This window comes from Chroicocephalus ridibundus, chromosome 5 (genome assembly GCF_963924245.1).
Source record: "Chroicocephalus ridibundus chromosome 5, bChrRid1.1, whole genome shotgun sequence".
Classification (NCBI taxonomy): Eukaryota; Metazoa; Chordata; class Aves; order Charadriiformes; family Laridae; genus Chroicocephalus; species Chroicocephalus ridibundus.
Window position 1 is genome coordinate 61,627,397 of NC_086288.1, and position 21,069 is coordinate 61,648,465.

Consider the following 21,069-nt stretch of genomic DNA (forward strand, 5'->3'; position numbering starts at 1 on the left):
AGCTTGCAGCCAGAGGGTTAGTTCCTTTGAGCAGGTCTGTATTTGGGATTCCTCTCCGTGGGGTCCAAAGAAAGTTTGCCTCGCTTCGCAAGTTGCCCGAACTTTCAGGTAACGCTCCATTTTGCTGAATGCAAACATGCAGAAATCCTCAAACCTCACTTTATACTCCAGAGATTACCAGGGAGCTGCTTGCCTTTCCCCCCCCCCTTTATGAATTGTAGCCAGCAGAAGCTGTGGATTTGATGTATTGCCATCTATTTTTACACAAGCAGCAGCGGCGGCAGCGGCAGCAGCAGCAGTTCACACAGTCCTGCATAAACTCTATTCTCATGGTTCATCCTGTTGTCTCTGCTGTACACTGGGATTTAACCATTTGTTGGACTACTCGGATTGACTGCAAACCCTGCTCGATGGGACATTAGCTACAGCGTCATTATTCCAATACCACAAGAAGCAGGGAAACGTCTCCTTCCAGAAATCTCTTTTAAAAACATCTAAAGCCAAACAACAGGGTATTCATTCTTGTGTGCGTGTTTGAATTCTGCAGCTGATAAACAAGGAAAAAAAAACAAAACAAAACAAAACCGTCCACAGGGCACAGTGAAACAAGCGATTAAAACACAAAGCTGTTGGTTAATTTTAACTTCTTTTTGGGTTTTTTTTGAAAAAGAAATGTTAATCTTATTCTAAATAAACATGGCATTTTTCCAACCAGGCCACTAAACGCCACTGGAAAGACTTCAGACACCGATTCATATCAATATCTTAGAGCATAAATATTGCATATGACAGGAAAGCGAGCCAGAGGCACATGAAAATAGTTTCCAACTGCAGGAGATACTGATGACAGGAGCTCAGCTTTGATTTGCTCAAGGCATCGCAGCGTAACCTTAAAATAGCAAACTTACTGGAGTTAAGATAAGATTCGGACTTGTTTGCAAAGTATGCCGCCTCGGCCGGCCGGTCCCCTGACGAGCCCGCCGTCCCCCGCCGACCGCCTGCACCCCACGCGCCGCCCACGCCGCCGCGCAGCCCCTCACCTCCAGATCACTCCATACAGAGTCCTGGTTGCACATGTCCCACGCCATCCAGCTGCGGAGCGACGGCAGGAAAGCTGGCAAACTACGGTCCAGAGGCAGGCAGGCAGGCAGCAGACACTCATGCAGGCAACGAGACCCTCTCTGAGAGTGAACCGAAGGCACCTGTCTTACTACTGTTCCCCGTCACATGACAAAGCTATTAAAAAGTAGGCTGGGCTGTCACTCATCCAGCCTTCTGGTGCCGCTGCTCCAGCCCGTGACGTCACCCAGGGGCAGACCCAGCCTGAAGTGAAGTAAATCTTTGCAAAACCCGCTCAGACCTCGGCGGCCGCGGCACCACGCTGCGATTCAAAGCAGATTTCCACGCCACACCCCGAAACTCCGCTCCTGCCGGGGAACAGCTCCCGGCTCTCCCCATCTTTTTCCCATTTCTTGGCTTGCCCGCTTTCTTTCCTCGCCCCCCACCCGAGCAAACAACAGACAGAGCTGTGTTTATTATAAAGAAAAAGTGAAGTAACTCCGAGCCGAGCCACAGCCTGCGTGCTCTGAATAGCCCGAGCCCTAACCTTTGCAGCGCCAGCGCTGTTTCCTTTGGAGAGGCTATCCCAGAGTTCGGGAAAAGTTACAACACCTTCCAACATATTTTTTTTCCGCTTGAGGATTTTGCACCTCGCCAAGTATGTTTGTTAGGTTAACCATTTCTCGTTGATAATTGCAACTCAGGTTAGTTTTTCTACACTAAACGCGCCAGGAAAATGCCCCCCCTTCCCCCACTAGCATTTCCCAGGAATGGAGTAAGCATCTATAAAAAACATTCATACAGATATCTCACCTGCTACAAAGAGGGAGCCTGATCCTGCTCCCAGCTAGATTACAGTATTTCTCAGCTGCTCTTTAATCACTGCTCTGTCTCAGTGTACTCCCCCTAGAAACCAGGCTCATTACAAGTCCTGCCCATAACTGCTCAGACACCCCGCCTGCTTTTTCCTATAAGCACCGCTGCCTCAGGGTGCATTTCTGTACAAACACCGCGCACCAACCCCTCTGACCCGGACCCAGCATTTTCTCATTGAAAATAAAACTTTAAAAAAAAGCGCCTCTTGGCATGTGAAAACGCAGACATGCTGTTAACAGAAGTGTCTCCTCCTCGAAGCCTTTCCCAGACAAGGGGCACTGCTGCAGGTGCAGCTGGTTTATGATGCCCCTCTGCATTGCATACCCAACACTCTCCAGGTACCAAACTGAGCCGCAAAACGTTGCCCACAGTGGGGAAAATACCCCAAATAAAGGTCTTGTTTAACTATCCCCACCTGCCTGCTTACTGTCTTAAGTTGCAGGTTTTTTAATTAGCTGGGTGCAAAAAGTCTCGTGAAATGTAAGCGCTGGCTCCGTCGCGCTGGGCTACCAGTCAAAGTCACAAAACTATAATTGATCATCCTCCCTGTCATGAAATATTCATTTTCATTGTTATTTGCAAACTTGAGTATTCTAAAGGCTAAATGAATTCAATTATTGTACAAGGCTGTGGCGATTTTGCTGAGAGAAAAAATAAATAAAAAGAAGTACAATTCTTGAAATAGCCTTTTTCCCCGCAGACGTTGGAAACTTCAGAAATGGTAGGAGGTCTCAGATATATTCTTAGCTTATTTGTGTTCCCTTGTAATTCATTATTGCCAGTCCTGATAAAATGTATTTTCCCAGCTTGTGTTTAAGTTGCAAATCACATCACACTGTCATATTTTCACCAAGCACAGATGACAAAAATGGCATTGTTTTTACTTTACTTAATTAAAAAAAACCACAGCAAAATACCGAACGCCCACAGAAAGCCTTTCCTACAAATGATTAAATTAACGGTATTGCTTTGCTCTCACGACGCAAAAAACCTCATTTCCTTCCCAATTATATGCTGATTTAATGATAAAACTGCAGTAAATTATTAAGATCTGGGGCAAAGGTGAGTACCTCTACCCCCCGAACAGTCAACTGCGAAATAATGCCGGGCACCTGCCTGCCTGGAGCAGAGTCGGCTCTTATTAATTATTATCTGTGGATCCATGGTTGGTGGAATATTCTCCTTCAATACCTACTTATAATTGTGTTCATTGACTGTGCCGAATCCATCATCTGTTTTTGTTTTTTTTTTTTGAAGTTTCATTCACACCTTTTATAGAAATGTATTTACACTGGAACATTTCATATTGCTGTTTTGGATATTTTGACCTGCTCATGTTGTTTCTATTTTCTACATTTCCACTTCACTGCTTTCCCTTCAAATTAGCAAGTTAACTGATAGATATAAACTGTGACCTTAGTGGTGCGCTCACCATAGAAGCTTTAGAGACCGGAGAACTTTCTTAGTGCACTGTAGACGGTGCAAGCAATAGGTAATAATAACAGAGTCCCCCAGGGTTTTTCTATGGCCCTGTCCACATTACGCCTTGAACTCTGCTGGCAGTTCCAGCGCTACCTGGAAGGGCTGCCAAGCACGATTCCAACTACAAAAGACTGCAAGGTTTCAGCAAGGGTTCGCCATTGCCTGGGAAGAATTTTATTTTTAAAAATCGAAGTGTCTAACCCCAGCCATAGTATAAATTTACTCACTAGGATCCTTCCCCCCCCCTCTATGTTTTAACGTGGGTTTTTTGTGCCTGTAAGAGGAGAAAAGCGAGGCAGGCAGTTGCAGTTTGGAAACGGCGCAGCCTCAGCATATGTAAATGAAGCCTGTGAAACCCAGCCAGCACCTAAGCTGCTCTCCTCAAAGGAAACCTTGTCTTCTGAACAGTCCCTAGTAGCTTTAGCAATGCTCTCCCCTTGTGTTTTGACAACACGAAAGAATTGCACAAACATCTTTCCTGCGGCAATATCTGAGCACACATGCGCTATTTGGTTCCATAACAAATGCATACAAAGAGAACCCTCTTTCAGCTGGTAAAGTCTACGAGTCTGTTTGACCCAATCTGCCCTGTTGAAATGTCCGTCATCAGACCACCTCCTCAATCACCGCACTCCCCCCGTTTTCAGGTTACTCTGTACCTAGTCTCAGCAACTCCCAAGTTTTGCCTTTTCTTCTTCCAGGGCCATAATTCAAGAAAGTTCTGGCAAATCTTCCAACAGCATTTGGGCACAAATGCCCAAATCCTGATACATTTTTTAATGGGACTGGAAGGTATGGCCGCCTGCAACAACAGGGAACAGAATTCAACGACCGAAGCCTTCAAGCCCTCTGTCCTTGACGTTCTCCTGGATTCAGCATTCATTGTATTTCTTCCTCCGCTTCTTTCACACACATTTTCTAACTACGGTCATGTTTTTATTCCCTGTAATTTGGATTTCTCAAAAAAGTAACTGATTTTGGAGGCCCATGATTTTGAAATCCAAAACTTAGTTCCTTCATCGTGGCACTGGGGAAGGAAATTTCTTTCCTTGCCCCCAAGACAACAGTACTTGCCAATTTTCAGCAAAGTTTGCTACTTTTACAGTGGAGTAAGGACAACAAAACTTGTATATAAAAACAGTGCTGGAGCAGTCTGGAACAGTGCTAGAACAGAGCTTCACCAAGCTGAGGTTTGCAAACCAGTTCTGACACCGGTTCAACCCCTTCCACTCGACCCTCCAAGAGTGAATGGCCTCACAGCAGATGATCAGCCAATGCTGTACATAAAAGAGCAAACTGCACCCCAAAGGTGTGTTCGCGTGAATAGTGTTCTATATAAAGTATATGTACCCTATTAATTTTTTATTAGAAATATTCCTTCTGTGCATCTTTACTCTTATTTTTTTGCACAGTCCTTTATTTGTTCTCTAGTCCATTCTCTCTGTTCCACTTCTATCCTATTTGTTTGCTTATTTTTTTTTCCCCCTTCTCAGCTTCTTTTCCTTATTTATCCACTTCACCTTACCCAGAATACACTCTCAATAGCATAAGCCAGTGAGTCAAACTCCTTGAACTTCTGGGTTCATTGGTGCAGTAATTCTACAATGGAATAAAACAGTGTGCTCTCTCCAATTTTGCTAGGGCAGTTATGAACTGAGATTTTGGCTTTTTTTTTTTTTTTTTTTTTTAAACAGAGGAAAACCACAATGGTGCTCTGTACCAGCTCTCTGAAAAACTCAAGAGATCTGGGCCAAATTAATTCCTGGCCCAGCTCTGGGCCACAGGCTGCTGTCTGAGGAGCTGTATATTACAGAGTCCAAAACAACTTTCTCCAAACAGCAACGCATTACTGACATTACTGACACCAGCCTGAATTTTGCCACATCTGCCTCCACAGACCGAGAGCTCAAATAGACAGCACCAAATGCCAGGGGAATTCGCTTGCTTGTTCACATGCAAATGGACCTGACTGTGAATACTCACTAGTAGTGCAAATTAGCTGATTATCAGTGTTAACCAGGCTTGCAGACATGCAACGCTTTGTAAGTTGGTGCTTGTAGTAAAACCTTCCAGGAGTACCTTAGTGAAGCAGGGGCACAGGTACCCACTGCAAGAAATCTTCCTAATTTTTCTCATACCTTCCTGAGCATCTCCCTCTTCACAAGCATATTTCACTTACTCATTATTAAAACAAGAAAAGCAAAAGCCACTCCAGCTGATTACATAAAAAATACATTTGTCACTCGTTTCCCCCCAACATTTGGAGCATATGTTCTCCAGAACCCACATTTGCTATGATTTGCAGGAAAACCCAGCTTGTCAGGCCTGTTAAAAGCAGCATGAACAATGTCTTTCACTCGGGTGTTACTGTTTCACAGAGAGACTAATCTCTAAAAGAGCATCTACACTTAAATTTATTGCTCCTATATGTTTGAGAAACGGAGCCATGTAAACCCATCAGTTTCCTGGGGAGGCTTTGGTGCTGTTTGAGCTCAGACACCCAGGCAAACCAAGGAGACAGATTCCTGTTTTGCAACTTCTTGCACATTGGCAGAGCAGGCAGGACCACATCAAAATCACAGACCGTTGCAGATCTTCATCATCTCTCCTTTACTCACCTCACTGCTGGTATTTCCTTGGAACAAAAGAAATCATAAAGTTCTTCTTTCCCCCCTTATCCTTCCACCCGTTCAAATCCCTGGGAACGGACCAAAACCTGCTGAGGTCTGATATTATCAGACCCAGGGAACCGGCTTCTGGCATTCCTATTCAAGTGGCTGGAGGCTTCCCCCCCTACACACACTCAGAAGCTGTGCCCTTCCTCTCCCCCTCCCAGCCTCACTGGGATGCTCACACCAGTTCTGGGGATGGGCAATTGTCTTCTCCAGCTTCAGCCACAAAGGGTAGAACCTGGGGAAGCTTCTGTGTTTATAACTCTCTGCATGCCCCTGGAAAACCCCACCCAGATGCTTCTCGTTACCCCTATTACCATCCACCTGGCACCATCTTCTCTGGGGCACCTAGAGCATTATCCTTGTTTCCCAACTCGTTCATCATTAACACCAAACTAGTTTTTACCAACTTTTTCTGAGAGGGATCTGAAGAGGATAATCCCAGGAACAACTACCACGGATTCAATATCTTAGGGTACAGAAAAGATTCACCAATGCAACCGTAAGCAATCTGGTGGGAGTCGAAGCTGTTCCAAAGCTACTATCCCTCACTGAGGCGGCCACACTGCCTTTGGGGCTTGCTTTGCCACCTGGCCATGTAGCCACCAAGCCAGGACCTCCCAGCTTGGAGGGAAGCTGGGGTGCCCGGGCTGCCACAGCAGCACAGGAGGGCATACACCCTGCCAGATCCATGCCATGGCTCGCGGTAGCAAGGGGAAGCAAAAAATGCCATATTTCCGTAACATAGCCTATCTGCTCTCTAAAATGGCTGGGAAGGCGACTGCAGTGGAGCACACGCAAGTCTGCAGCGCAGCACTGGAGAGAACAGTAACCTTTAAACACTCTAAAATCAAATCTTGTTTTACACAAAACCGCTATGGTAAAGTCGATGTGAATGAAGCACCTTTGAGTGAAGGAACAGAGGGAAAGGCAGTGGACAGCTTTAGTGCCTTCTAGCAATTTTTTTTAATAAACTAGAGATGACAGACAGCCTTACCAACACATCTCTCATCTTCAAATAAGACTTTCTTCAGACAGAGCTCAGTGGAACTGAGTCAGCCTTTTTTCTTGGGCCTAGCTCTTGGCATTTTTCATATTAAAACAAAGTATAATGTGGAAATAATTCTGAGCTGTAGTCATCTGATCGGATTGTAGTAACACAGGCCACAGATTTGCTCTGCTACAATTTTGGGCAAACAAAATAAAATGAAGATATCACACAAAAGAACTGGAGTTGTTGTTTGTTTGGGTTTGTTTTTTTTTTTTTTTAAATCTGCTTATGCACCAAGTCACTCTTTATAGGTTATGCCTGGCTGCGGAGGAGGGCGAGCTCCTGTGGAGACTGCTGTCGGTGGGCAGCAGAGCTTCCCGCGAGCAGCAGCCAGCACTCGCTGCTTGGCCTCTGATCGTCCCAGACTGCAGCAAATGTCCCTTTCCCCAGCTGCCCACAGCCCCTGCACCCCGTTTTCCTGAGTCAGCCAAGGACAAGCCAAAAGGAGACGCGGTCACCTCACCACAACAGCCAACGCCATCTCACACAGACAAGGCTCCTGAAGGATCAGCTTCCCCTGACCTCTTAACTAGTAGTTCCTGCCAGCCAAAATTGAGCCCTGAAGTTATTTTTAGCCAGAACCCTTCATGAATTGCAGTTAACTTGCAATATGCAAACTAGTGACTAGTGCTAGAGGAATCCCTATGGGTTTCGTGGTTCCACTCTCTGCTCAAAAGTCCAATTATTCATTTTTCTTGGAGCTGCAATATTAATCTAAAAAAGTTGCACAAATGGCAAGAGATGTCATCCTCCCTCCATCCCCAATTCAGATAACTGAAATAAAGGAAGATAAGCATTTAGCCCTGGGGTTATTAGCTGTACCAAGTGCAGCTGTAAACCTTTGGAGGCTGACCCTCCTCCAGCGATGCTTTTGAGGAGAAATCTGTCAGTACTTCCGCCTTTGACTCAGGGCCAAACAAACCAGTACAGAGATGGAATAGGAGAACTGCTAGCCATAGAAAGGTTCGGGCTGAGTTATTATTTTAATTTTATTTTATTCTGTCCAAATCACTTCCCTGCATACCTGTACAAGAAAATGCAGTAAAGTAAAAGGGGGGTTAAAGTGGCTGGAAGGGGTGACTGCTCTAAATCCTTTGGAAGGGAATGGGAATTTTTAAACGGATTTAGGCAGGCTTTAATTCAGACCTCATTACAGAAGACAGGACCAAGACAATTCAAAGCAGAAACTCCTCCACACATTTACACCTATTTTTTTTCATACAACTCAGGCTTCCCCAGCTTTCCCCTGTGAATGGAACAGGGATAAAGCACTGAGATTTCATCAACTATCACCATTTTGGATATCTTTGTTCCCAAGAAATTTAGTATTTGCTGAAGATCCTTTGCCCTGGGGCACTGCTTAGTTTTAAAATTATTTTATAAGTGGGTACCAGTGAAGATTCATACCTCCTCCCAAAAAGACCTATGACTGTACTTTCATTACTTCATGCCTATCAACTGATAAGACAAGTTTGCTATTTTCATGTTTGTTCCTAATGGATCTCTACCGTTGTAAAATACCCCGACGACCTGACACAATTAAATATTACTTGTTGCCTCTTCTCTGTTGAACTCCATATGCAGAACAGCAAGGCAGGGCAATGCATTTAACCAAAAGCATTGAAAGGATCATGTAGAATTCATATGGAAATAGAGACTTCACTGGAGTGCACCTTTCCCTTTTGCCCAGTGCAGGCTCCCCCTTCCTCTCTGAGGAACAAAGAACTAAGTACAAATAGGAAACTGTCTAAATGGAAGATTATTTTAATTTATGTTGCAAGTTGCTATGCAAAAAAATCCTCTGAAAAAACAGCAAACCAACACCAAAGAGCACTTCATCATAATATTATTACCAATTTATTAAACCGAGATTGCATAGACTGGAGAAATGAGAGTGACACATCCCCAGGGGTTTTCTGGAGGTAGACCTCCAGCTGTTTCATTCTCACATGCACTCCTGTTTACAAAGACACAGAAAAATGTTTGCGCCTCAGTTCAATGCAACACGATTTTACATTGTTTGCAGGTTTTCTTTAAGGCAGGGTAGGAGCATGCACAGCGAGCTGGAGGCACACACTTTGGGGAGACAGGGCTACCATCTTCTAGGGACAGTGGGGGAAACACATAGTGATTGTTAATTTGTACCCTGGACAATGCTATAAATCGAAGCAGTGCTGACAATTCCTGCCCAGTAAACATGTTCAATTTCATCTCCCGTAAAAAAGGCGAGCAGGCACTAAATAGCAACACATTTTGATTTTCATTTAGCCACTTTAATGATAGGTGATGTTAGCGGAAAAGATCATTTATCTTCAGATTTATTTTATATGAGATAAAAGGCCTTGCCAATTTTTTAAAATTCATTTACACAAGTGAATAAATCTTCCGAAACAATAAGGGGGAAAGTCATATTTCTTTAACTTTGCTAAAATCCAAAAATGCTGATCTTGGAGTGAAATAGACGGCACTGGCATTTTAATCAAGAATATAAAGACTCCTCTTCTAAATAAGAGGCACGGCTTCACTTCAGAAAAAAATATCTCCGATTTAGACAACAGCCTTTTTTATGCATTTTGTCAAAAATCTCTGATAAATCAGGAGAGACACGTGCAATTTTTATATCACCTTCATTTTTAGATCAGTCCCAACATGAAGGCTACCTAAAAATAGACCGAACCTAACCTTTCAAATATCTATACTGCTGCATACCAGAAACGCAAGCTTTCAGTGCCTCTCATGGCTTTCAGAGCCTTGTGCTGTGCCTGTCTTCTCCTCTAGCACATTATCCCATGTTGCATATCGCACCCCGGCACGAGACAAGCTGCAAGTCGAAATGTGCGGCGTGTTGCACTGTGTGATATGTGTTCATTCAGGATATGCAGCAAGATCATCAAAACCAGCCTTCCCTTTTGACTGACTGAGTTTGCCACAAAAAAGACACCGGCAACGTTGAACCTAGTAAGTGAGGACGTGAAAATGAAGCTGTGCTGGCTGACCCAGCAGCTCTGCTCAGAAAAAGTGAGCTGTCTGGTTTGCAACATACCACTCTTAAAAATATGAAGGGGAACAATAAGCTCTTTTGTCTTGCTACAGTGCTTGAGACGCACTTCTACCCATTTAAAGATGAGACTTTCCAACGGTGCACTGAACTCTGAGTGACTGGTGTAGAATTACAAGACAGCAGAATACGCGGTAACTATTTCTTTGCATTGCACTTTCTAAATTGTGATTCTGCTTGGCCTGAACAGTACAGGTCAAATTCATCCCAAGCACAATCCCAGCAACTTCAGGTCAGTGGTACCTGAAAAATCAATAGCATTTAAGTTGATGAAGTTTTAACAAGGGTGATTTTGGCCCAGGCTGTACAAACACACACTTTTATTGTATATATTCTTCACTGGGTATTGTGCTTCAGTGAATATATTTCCATGTTCTCTACTGCTAAACACTCTGCTAACCAGGTCCTGAAGCCACACCAGGAGCTGGAACAGGAGAAATCTGTACTGAACCAGGTTGTGGGGCTGCCCTGGAGGCTTTGAGTGACTGTGTCTTTTGCTTACACAAAACAGAAAATCACCCTTGTACCAGTTGTTAGCTAGCTACTCCTAGCAGGAACGAGCTCGAAAGGACTTGCTGTTCTTTGTTTACTGTCATGCTCTGCTCCGACAGAGTCAAAAGTTTATCAAGGCATTTTACTCTGTCAAAAAATGAACAAAATAACTTATACTGATCAAACAATGAAAGAAAGCAGCAACAGACTAAATGAGTTCTTTCAAAGAATTTTGCATAGAAAATGTCTTACCTGCTGACAAGGAAGCAAGAATAGCAAACAAAGGCATAGGAATAAAAACTATTCAATAAAATATCGATTTCATTATCACCACCTATTCAACATAATTTTCTTGGCATCCATATCCCTAATGCAGGTTTGTGATAGATCGTACAATCACTTTTTAATTAAGCCCTACTGTGCTTTGTATTAAGAACAAGGCAGTAGACATTATGGCACAATATATCTACCAAAATATTTAATGCTTATCCTTTTCATTTTGGTATTTAAAAGTTGTTCTCTTAGGAGGTGGTATCAGTATTTAACAACATTCTTGACAGCAAGTATAAAAAACAAAAAGCTTCATACTTAATCTAGCCGTGTCAAAACTGAAACCTCTTAAAATAATTGCTTTCTGAATATATGGTATTTCCATTGCATTATTTTATTATTACCCAGCTTTCAACATCTTAAGACGCAAAACTAGCTCCCTCTCCTACATACTGATGAGATACAAAGTGGCACGAGGATAGAAAACTGACATTTGACCAATACAGTTGAACGGTACATGAAACAGATGTTATTGTGTTAGAAGAGATATTTAACAAGCAGTTGTAGAAGACTGGAAGCTTCCTGGGGTGGTAGTATTTTCTCTGTTTTTTAGGTCTCTTTTGGTATATCACAACTCTGCTGCTTGTGATGGGGCAAATCCTGTAAAAGAATAGCAGCTCTTCTTCCAGTAGAGTACTGGCACTTTTCAGAGGGCAACATTCACTTTAATTACTAAAATGTACCCACCTTCTTCTTCCAAGGAAGAAAAGACTGTTGTTGCATATATAATGTGGTTTTAGTTTTTAATGCCAGAAATGAATCAGTAAACATAGTTACATTATGGTATACTATTTCTTATTCTGTACCCATAGTAACCAAATTAATCTCAAGGCGCTGCTGGCATTAATTCAATCTGAAGCTCATACTTTGGATTTCACATAGGTGCCTTCATCCTATTCTTCTTCTCAACTAATAAAATGTTAATATATGGCAATATATTTATTTCTGGTTCAGTTCAAGTTGAGGAGTGCAGTACTTTGCAGAAACCTAATTAATATCAATCATATATTACAAGACTCTGTGGTTTAGTATACAGAAAAAAGGGTGCTAGCACATGAGGATGTAGTATATGACCCAAGAATTCATTTCCAGCTGTAACATCTCTTTCTCTAGGATAGGGATGGCCAGTTTTTCCTTATCCTTCAATCTCCATTTTAAATAAACCCGTAACATAGGCCAAGAACTACAGTAAATATATCACATGTCCTAAAAAACACGAGAGGAAGGAGATCTTGGAGCATGAGATACTGATAGCTCCCTCTGTACCACAGTGAGTTGGGCGCACACTGGCAATAAGCTAGATCCCATGGTGACCCAGCAGTGGTGTCTTCAGCAACACCCACCGGTATGGTTTTTCCACTGGGACCTACCAGCCCCCAGCCAAAAAAGATCCAGTTGTTAGTGAAAACGCATCTCCACAGCCCAGGAATTGCACTTGAACTGCTCAGGAGATGTAAGCAACTCAAGACCTGTGGTGTGGCCATCCTACTCTAGACCATGGCAAAAAGAAATGCAGTTCTTTGCTCAGGGCTTAATTTGGGAAACCTGAGACCCCAGGCATACTACTAACCCAAAGTCTCAAAATCTACTCTACCCCCCATAGTTAGAGAGGTTTTGTAGCAAGGTGCAGGGAGAGTTAACATTTCTTGGAGCCTTTGTTCCATAGCTGCTTGCAGTCCCATTGATTCCCAGGAACACTAGCGTTCCTAAGTATTTTGGTGCATTCAAAATGCGCACCTTTGAGATTATTGCACTGAACCACACCCAGCTTCATCTAACTACTGCCAGAGAAATAGGGCCAGGTTCTGTCATCCTTATTCACCACATGCAACAAGCAGTCCCATCAAAAATGTGTGCTGGTGTGAGGAGTTAAGGCGGTATTTTTGGACGAGCAGAGGGAGTGTGGGTGAGCTGTGGCTCACCAGGTGAAGATCTCCACTCCAAAAAGGAGCACTGTTATGCCAGCGCCGCTCTGCATGGAAGCTCAGGCCTCAGGCTGTACAGGGGTCATACACCTGTAGCAAAGCTTGACTTTGGCTTATGAAGATCCTGTATTCTGGTAAAAGTCACAGGGACGTTTGAGTAAGCCCACAGCCTGGTTGCACTGGGAGCCCCATGCCCACCACTACAGGACACAGAACACTCAGCGGGTCCCTCCATCAGACACACAACTTAAGGCTGTATGAAGAGATGCACAAGCCCAGGACTTTGCAAAAGGACCCTGACCTACCTCAAACAAGCCTGCACACCCCAGGACCACATGGAACAGCTGGGGTTCACAGAGCCCTCCTGATCGTTTCAGGTTCTGCCTCGGTAACAGAGCAGTAAAGCTCTCAGGGACCCTAGTGTGCCCCTTGGGCATTCACATAGGGCTCCCACTGGCCTTGAGCTCTGCCTGTATACTGCATCCAAGGGCACAATGTAGTCCTTCACTTTTACCAACTGCTACAGAATAAGAATTCCTAGAATGGCTCAAACACATACCAGTTCAAATCTGGGTACTTTCAGACTTCTTCTTTTCCATTCCAAATTATGTGCTTTGCCAGCTTCAAAAAAACAGATGGAAAATACGTCCCTAAATGTGCACCCTTGTGATCATTCCAAAAGGAAAGCAGCACCAAGTAGCTTAAAACGTTTGCTAGAAAAAGTATTTTCCATATCATGCAAATAGCAGACAAAAATAACTGCTAGGCAATTGATATACATACAAATATTGGTTATTTTAAACAGTAATTTGTTATTGAGGACATCTCACTGAAATATTATAATATTCAATTTCCTCCACATTTGCATGGAAAAGGAGCTGGAGAGCGCATGATCATTCATTTAACTATTACATAAATACGTCTATCATAAGATCATACGGCTTTCAAGCCAGAGTTCAAACACATGTTTAATGCATGAGAGTATGATGAAGAAACTTGTGAACTCACGGGTCTCGTAGCCCAATCTCAATCAGATACGGGCTTGGTGTAAATATGTACAGTATCATGTGCTTTCCAATAGCACCGTGTCTCCAGGGAGCAGTCTGACATCAGCAAAGGAGACAGGTGGTTCCCTTTCCAACCCAGGAGGGGAAAAAAAAAAGGAGTTAAGACACTGTGTAAATATAGCAATATTTTTTCCTCGGTGTTTTGCTACGGTTTTCATCCCTTAATGAAACTTCAGTGTATGAACAATTCTCATAACATCTTTGCTACAAATCAGTGAGTGGATGTCACGTCCTAAGATATTTATAACCCTAAAGGTAGTGGTAAGTGATACTGTTTGGCAGCCTTGGTTTAGAAGTGCTGAAGATTTTTGCCTTTTGGTTTGCTAAGAAAGGAGTTCCAAGAAGCCACAAAACCGAGTTTCCTTGCTCTAAATGTATGCCTTTCCTACAGCAGGTCACTGCTACTAATAATGTCTGTAAGAATGACAAACAACAGTCAATCACAGGCACAGAGCAGGTCACAACTGCATTTAGCTAGCTCAACTTTGTAAACTCCAACAGAGTGAGATATGCTAAACCCTGCACAATCCACCGTCGTTGGATTTTGAATCTCACATTACAAGAATTCACACATGCACTAACCTGCATATAGAATAACCCAATTCGGCCTTTCTTTCCTATCTGTACATAGATACTTTTTTTACACAGTGACAGCCACTGCCTCTTAAAACATTTTCTTTTGTTGCATTTCCTTAGAAACACAAATCTTGTTCTTTGGCAGCAGTTGCTGTAAGTGCTGTACCACATGCCCAAACTAGTTCTCACTCACAGCTTTAATTCACAGTAAGTGGCACGAAAGGAGGTCAACACTTCTCAGAAACCACTTTCAGTTCTTTGCTGCTTCAGTATCTATTCTATAAAGCCATCCGCTCTAACAGAAAGTTGTTTCTCATATTGCATCCCTTGCTTTTTTATTATTGTCATCTTTATGGAACGGGCTGCAGAATAGACGATGGAGTAAAAGATTATTCCTGGAATCACATTCCTGGTCTCCCTTTTGTAATATTCTAAAAATATATGTTAAAAAAAGATAAATTAATACTTTCTATGACAAAAACAAAATGCCCCTGGAGTGTTTTTTTTTTTCCCCATGCAAAAAGACTGTATATAAATGGCATCTTGCAACTCACTGTCAATCACTATGTCTTACTTTCAGATCAATTTGCTTGCCTACAGAAAGGTTATTTTTTTTTATCAACCCGACCAACACATCATGGAGGTTGAAAATCAAACAGCCTTCTTTTTGCTGTGATGCCTCACTGGCAAGAGGAATGGCCTTGCTGACAATATTTTGCTGTCACATTTGCCTCTACAGTTTCACTGCCTTCTCTGTGATCAATGAAAACAGATTGTGACCTCATCTATTTCATTTCAGACCATATTCTGCCCTGAGACACACGAGTGCAACCTATCACAGTTATAGTGGCAATTGGGGCAGAATTTGTTCCTTTCCTGACAATTCAATATGTGATTCATGAACCAGAATTGAAACCGACTCTGCTTTCCTAGAGCTCCTCTGGTTCTTTGGCATTAGCATCAGTAAAAAAAGCAGCAAAGATGAATTTATGTTGGTCGTATCAGCAGAACTGGCTGGGTAGTCAATAGTCAGGCTGCTCAGCAAGATGCTACCAGACCAGAAGTTAGTTACTGTATTTTATTTGCACGGCTTATTCTGTAGCCTGTTTTCTTTCTTCACTTATCCCTCCATTATTGAACTAATGGGATCATAGGACCTGGAAAAACACCTCCTAGTTTTGAACATTTCTAATTGGCTTAATAAAGTAAACAGAAAAAAAGATAATCCTCTCCACAACCATCACCTTATAAAACACAAACCCATACCACTAGACGTGGAATACTTGGCGTATTCACAGGGTATGCAGTTGCAGGCAATAACCGGATGATCAAGTTTCCCATTAATCCCCAAGACAATGGACCACTTTTGAAAATACAGACTCCATTTATATTCACACATCCCTCCGTGGGCCAACACCTGCACGCATTCTTTCATACAACTCACTGCACAGCAGAGGCGAGAACACTTCAGCATACAAGGCATGAAACAGACACATACAAATGCCGTCTGAGATGTGCAGCGATCTGCTGGACAACGTATCTTGTGGGGCATTCTCTATGTGCAACCTACAGAAGGAGGCGAGCCTGTTCGAGACCATCCAGGGAGCTTTGGCACTTCAGGGCCAACACCAGGAGCTCATGTTTTGAACTCTGGAGGTCCCCAGTGTCTCACTTGAGAGGACAGGCATTGCTTGCATATATTGTACCGTGATTTTCTGCAGGACTGAGTTTCCAAGCAGAGGCAAGGTTGACATCACTTTGAAAACCTCATCCAAGACATCTAATGAACTGCATACAGGAGACTCATCTACAGTAGATTTGGCGTACGGTAAAAATAAACTCCTTAATATAACAAAAGCACTAATCAACATATTGCATATTAGGCCTGCAAAGCGTCAATTATCTGATGAAGAGGAGTAACACTACATGGTTCCTGTTCCCTCAGTTATTTAACTATTTACATCAACGGAAGATAAGGAAAACAATGCCTACAGAACCACACACGAAAACATACATGAAGGATTTGAGCAAAGATTCAAGTTCAGATTTGAAGATAAGAGAAAAAACTATTCAATGATAAACCAACAACAATACAGCTCAGGACCTCTGAATCCTGCTCCATATGGCTACTGTACTGGTTATGAGAAAACTTTTTCTGGAAGCAAGTTATTTCCATTTCCCTTATAATTTAAGAAAAATGCATTCAAAGCAAAACACAGAGCCTGATCCTGCTCTTCTGCAACCCCATCAACAACAGCCTTGCCACAAATTCCAGCGAAGCAGGATTTATCCTTTCCTGCGGGCCATGCTCTGAGCCTTTAATTCAATAACACCTTATTCACCAACTAGCTCGGTGAGATTAGCTGTGGTTTCAAGTATTATTCATTCCAAGTAAAGGGTCTACAAACACCTTCTTGCTCTGTGTTGTCAGAACAAAGAATATACAAATAATTTGGGGCACATTTCCAAAGACCCAGAGAGAAACTGAGTATCTTCCAGGGGGCTTTACCTGCAGTGAGAGACCTTCCTGGGTTTTAAAATCTTCTTTGCATTGAAATAAATACAAGAACTCCCTTCTCTTCCTTTCTTTTGTAGGTAGCATGACCTAAAAAAGGATTTGCAAACAAGCTTGGAGAGGGGAGAGAGCTCATGCGTTTACTGGATTTTTCTTTATTTTCTGCAGTTATTCCAGAGAGTTTCTCAAAATTTTCAAAGATCTCTGAATCTTACAAGGTTCATCTTTTCCAAGAGCAATGTGTTTAGTTTCAATTTCTTCTATTTCTTAGTATATTTATTACACTTATTACAAACTATCCAAATGCCCACACAGTGCTTTAAAAGAGGCTGCAAATATCCCCTTGATCATCGTCAGCAAAAATCTTCTCCTAAAAGGAAGCAAAAGCCAGAGAGACTTTTTGATCTACTATTTGCTATTTCGTAAAACTGCTAGAAAACTTCTTCCTTAAGGGCTGAGCCCTGCTCCTTTGGCAGCGAACGAGACCAAGAGGGGTCTGTGCACCGCACCGGCGTCGTGCTTGCAGGCAGCGCGCAGGAGGGACGAGCCTGCCAGAAGTGCTGATTCACTGCAGCGACCGAAGAGGTTGCTTAGTAGCTAAGCTGGGGGGGAAAAGAGACGGCACAGAGAAGGGGGCACCTGGATCGGTGCAAAGGAATAAATGGGAGGGAATTACAAAGTTGTTGCAGAGACTGGATGCCTCAGATCTCAGCCCAATACATGAGTGTAAGTTTGTTTATTGGAACAAAACCTGCTAATACAGCTCCAGCCACAGGGGCAAAAAATACTTGCAAATGCACAGAAGTCATGTAAATCAGAACTGCTGCTCTATTTTACAAGAAATTTTCTCCATTAATTAATTTCATGACTTAAGAGCAAATGTGCATGGTTGGAAACAGGGGACCCTGCTGATACCAATCTCACGGCATAGGATACTTTCGTTTTTCTCTCTGAGATATATAGCAGATGTACTCCCTGGCTCAAATCCAGGTGCGGAGTAGGTGCTTTTGTGGCTAAAGCACTGCTTTCTAACCTGGTTAAGTCTACTAGTGACTTTTTTTAGTTTGGAATTGCAACATATCACGTGAAAAAAAACACAGGATTTTAAAATCCAAATTCTCAGAGCGGTCACATTTATAATTAGAACTATCTGATATGACTGGCATTAGTGTGAAGTAGGAACATATCACAGAGGGCCAAGCAGACAAACTAAACTATTTCTCACCCTTAAAAAGGGGATTCTTCCAAGTAGAAATGTCAGTAGAGTCACAAGGGCTCTGTGCAAAAGTAGCACCTCTTCATCCTCGTACCTACTCTTAGAAAGTCCCGCGCTGCTCCCTAACTTAGCCCAGCAGACCACACCACCCACCAAAGCCCTAACAACAGCCCCGGCTCCCCGTGCTAAACCCAGATCCTCCTCCGAGTAGAAAATTACTTTTCTGGAGGTGCAGGTTGTTTTGGAACTACCTGTTAACACCCCCAAACCGCACATAAATACGGCATCTCTGTTGGTATTACACATAAAAAGAGATGCCCCCACACTGAGAAAAATGAGGTTTGATAAAACAGTTTTTTGCAGAATCGCTAGATGAGCTGGTTGCAAGTGTAACCTTTTTATGTGCTGATGAAAGTATTTTTCAGGTTGTCTGTCCCTGTATTGGAGAAAGAGAAGAAGGAAGGAGAGAAGGAAGGGAAAGAAGGAGGGAGGGAGGAAAGGAGGGAGGGAGGAAGAGTATTGTAGCTACTGAATCAGCACACAAACCAGCAGCAGAAGAAATGAGAACGGCTATAAGGAACCTGGCAGCACCAGCATGTTCAGTGAAACAACAAAAAAGAGCCTGGAAGACAAAAGGAACCCAGAATGCAGACACTAATTTTATTTTTTTTTCCCCTGGAAGAGGATTTACGATGCCAGATTTTGGTTGTCTCTTAATACCCACACCTGGCTAAATACAAATGAAATTAATTTTACAGCTGCAATCTTCCACATTTTGCACATGGTGATTTGCTGAAAGAAACCCTATCACGAGGTGTCAGAAAGGAACATAAAACATAACATGCAATATTTTTTGAGAGACATCAACCGTAATTATATGAAACCTAACAAAGCTGCTCCAAGGAGAGGTGGATGGAGTTGCACAGCAGAGTGCCTGGCGCCCCGTGCAGAAGGCAAAGCTCGATCCAGGCGAGTAAAGTGGGAAGGCCACAGGGGCTCACACATATCAAATAATAATAGTAGTATGTCTCCTCCTTCTGCCACCCGGTCACTGAAATCAGTGCGAAAGCAGCATGGAGATGAAAATGCTATGGTCATGGATTAGGCTAGAGCTTCCTACATGACCTGAAATGACAGCCATCGTCCCTCATCTGTCTTACTTCCACACGACAACCCTCATCCCTCTTACGTCCTAAACTAAATCACTGGTCTTGATTTACTAGCACAGCATGGCCAGGACTCGCTCCAACGTATTTAGTTTTACCTGAAAATCAGTAGAAACTATACCCATAACATAGACTTGGTATTAATGCACACTAGTGGCTAGCGCTGTTTTATCAAACCTCATATTTTTCAGTGTGGGGACATCTCTTTTTATGTGTAGTATCAACAGAGACGCTCTTTTTATGTACAGTTTGGGGGTGTTACAGGTAGCTCCAAAACCACCTGCACCTCCAGAAAAGTCATTTTTTACTCGGAGAAGAATCTGGGTTTAGCATGGGGAGTCGTGACTGTGTGAAAGAAGAGATGGTGATACTCCTCCAATAAAATAGGAAAATTTTCAGAAGACTATGTATCAGAAGCAAGCTGTGACACTTATTTCAGAGTTAGGGTAGGAGTAGTTTACCTGCTCACAGTCATTACCCTCCTTATCCCATGCCCAGACTCTGGCAAACTTTCTGTTTTAGTGCTTAGGAAAATGAAATATGGCGCTGTCCTTTAGGCTCTGTACTATACCTATAAAAACACGTCTCCAGGAAAGTAAGATTTTCCCTGTTGCTTTCTGCTGGTGAGGGTCATATTATTAATGTATTTGGCTCACCCTCCTGGAGCCAGGCATGCCCACAACAGGAGGGGAGCCCTCCAAGCTGGTCTGACTTGTGCATCAGGTCCTTTACAACACAAAATCCACAATTTCATGAGACAGGTCAGCGATGAAGAAAAATACCTTTTCTTGGTATTAAAAGGGCAATTTGCTTTTTGGTATTTTACCTGGCCCTGTATTATCACAAGCGTAATAAACTGATGGCTATGTTAGAGATCCCGATGTTTTAGATTTTGCCCTTCTTTGAAACTACTAGGCTGCTGCACACTGGCGTTAACACTTCGTAAGGTATTACCCCTCTGAGAAAGCAAACCAGTATACCAGCTTTCCTGGTAAACTAGGGCTAAACTATGAAATGTGAACAGATGTCTTTCCAAGTATGAATAATGACAAACAATTTTAACAAATATACTGGAAAAAAATCTTTGTAACATTTTTTTTTTTTCTTTGGTTTTCAGTATTAACACTTGGGCTTGCACCTGGTATTAATCCCTCCCATATTTCTCAGCTCTTGCATAGAAAACACAGCACAGTCCTACAGCTGCGGCATTTTGAAGACTGCACAACATGCTGTACATGCCATTGCTTGACATTTTATTGACAACAAAGGCCCGCAGCACGGCAGCATTTTTAGAGATGGGATTAACATAATGAACTCCATCTCCATGGGTTTTTCACGGCATTTCTTTATATATAAGAGCAAAGAAAGACCCAAACCAGAAACAAACATTTTTTTCTACTCTTTTAGGACACAGTCCCCTCTGAAATAATGGGATTGTACAGTCCTAAAGGAGAGAAAAGTCTGTAAGTAAAGGAGCACATTTGTACTTGGAAGGACAATGTAACTGCTGAAGAACTAGGAAAAAAAAGATACTGACATTTCTATGAGGCAAGAAGAGCCCAAGTGTGAGGCCTGCACTAGTAT

General features: G+C 42.8%; 1 protein-coding gene across 4 annotated transcripts in view; it reads right to left on the minus strand.

Annotated features, from left to right (window-relative positions):
* Positions 1 to 21,069, minus strand: part of PPARGC1A (PPARG coactivator 1 alpha) — a 371,917-nt gene that overhangs the window by 65,710 nt on the left and 285,138 nt on the right. The window contains exon 1 of one of the 4 annotated variants that reach the window (XM_063335982.1): positions 1,041 to 1,479. The exons of the other annotated variants lie outside the window; for them this stretch is intronic. Coding sequence (XP_063192052.1) covers positions 1,041 to 1,088 — 48 coding nt within the window. The 5' untranslated portion in view covers positions 1,089 to 1,479. Of the gene's footprint in view, positions 1 to 1,040; positions 1,480 to 21,069 lie in introns of those variants that run through there. 4 annotated transcript variants of the gene reach the window in all.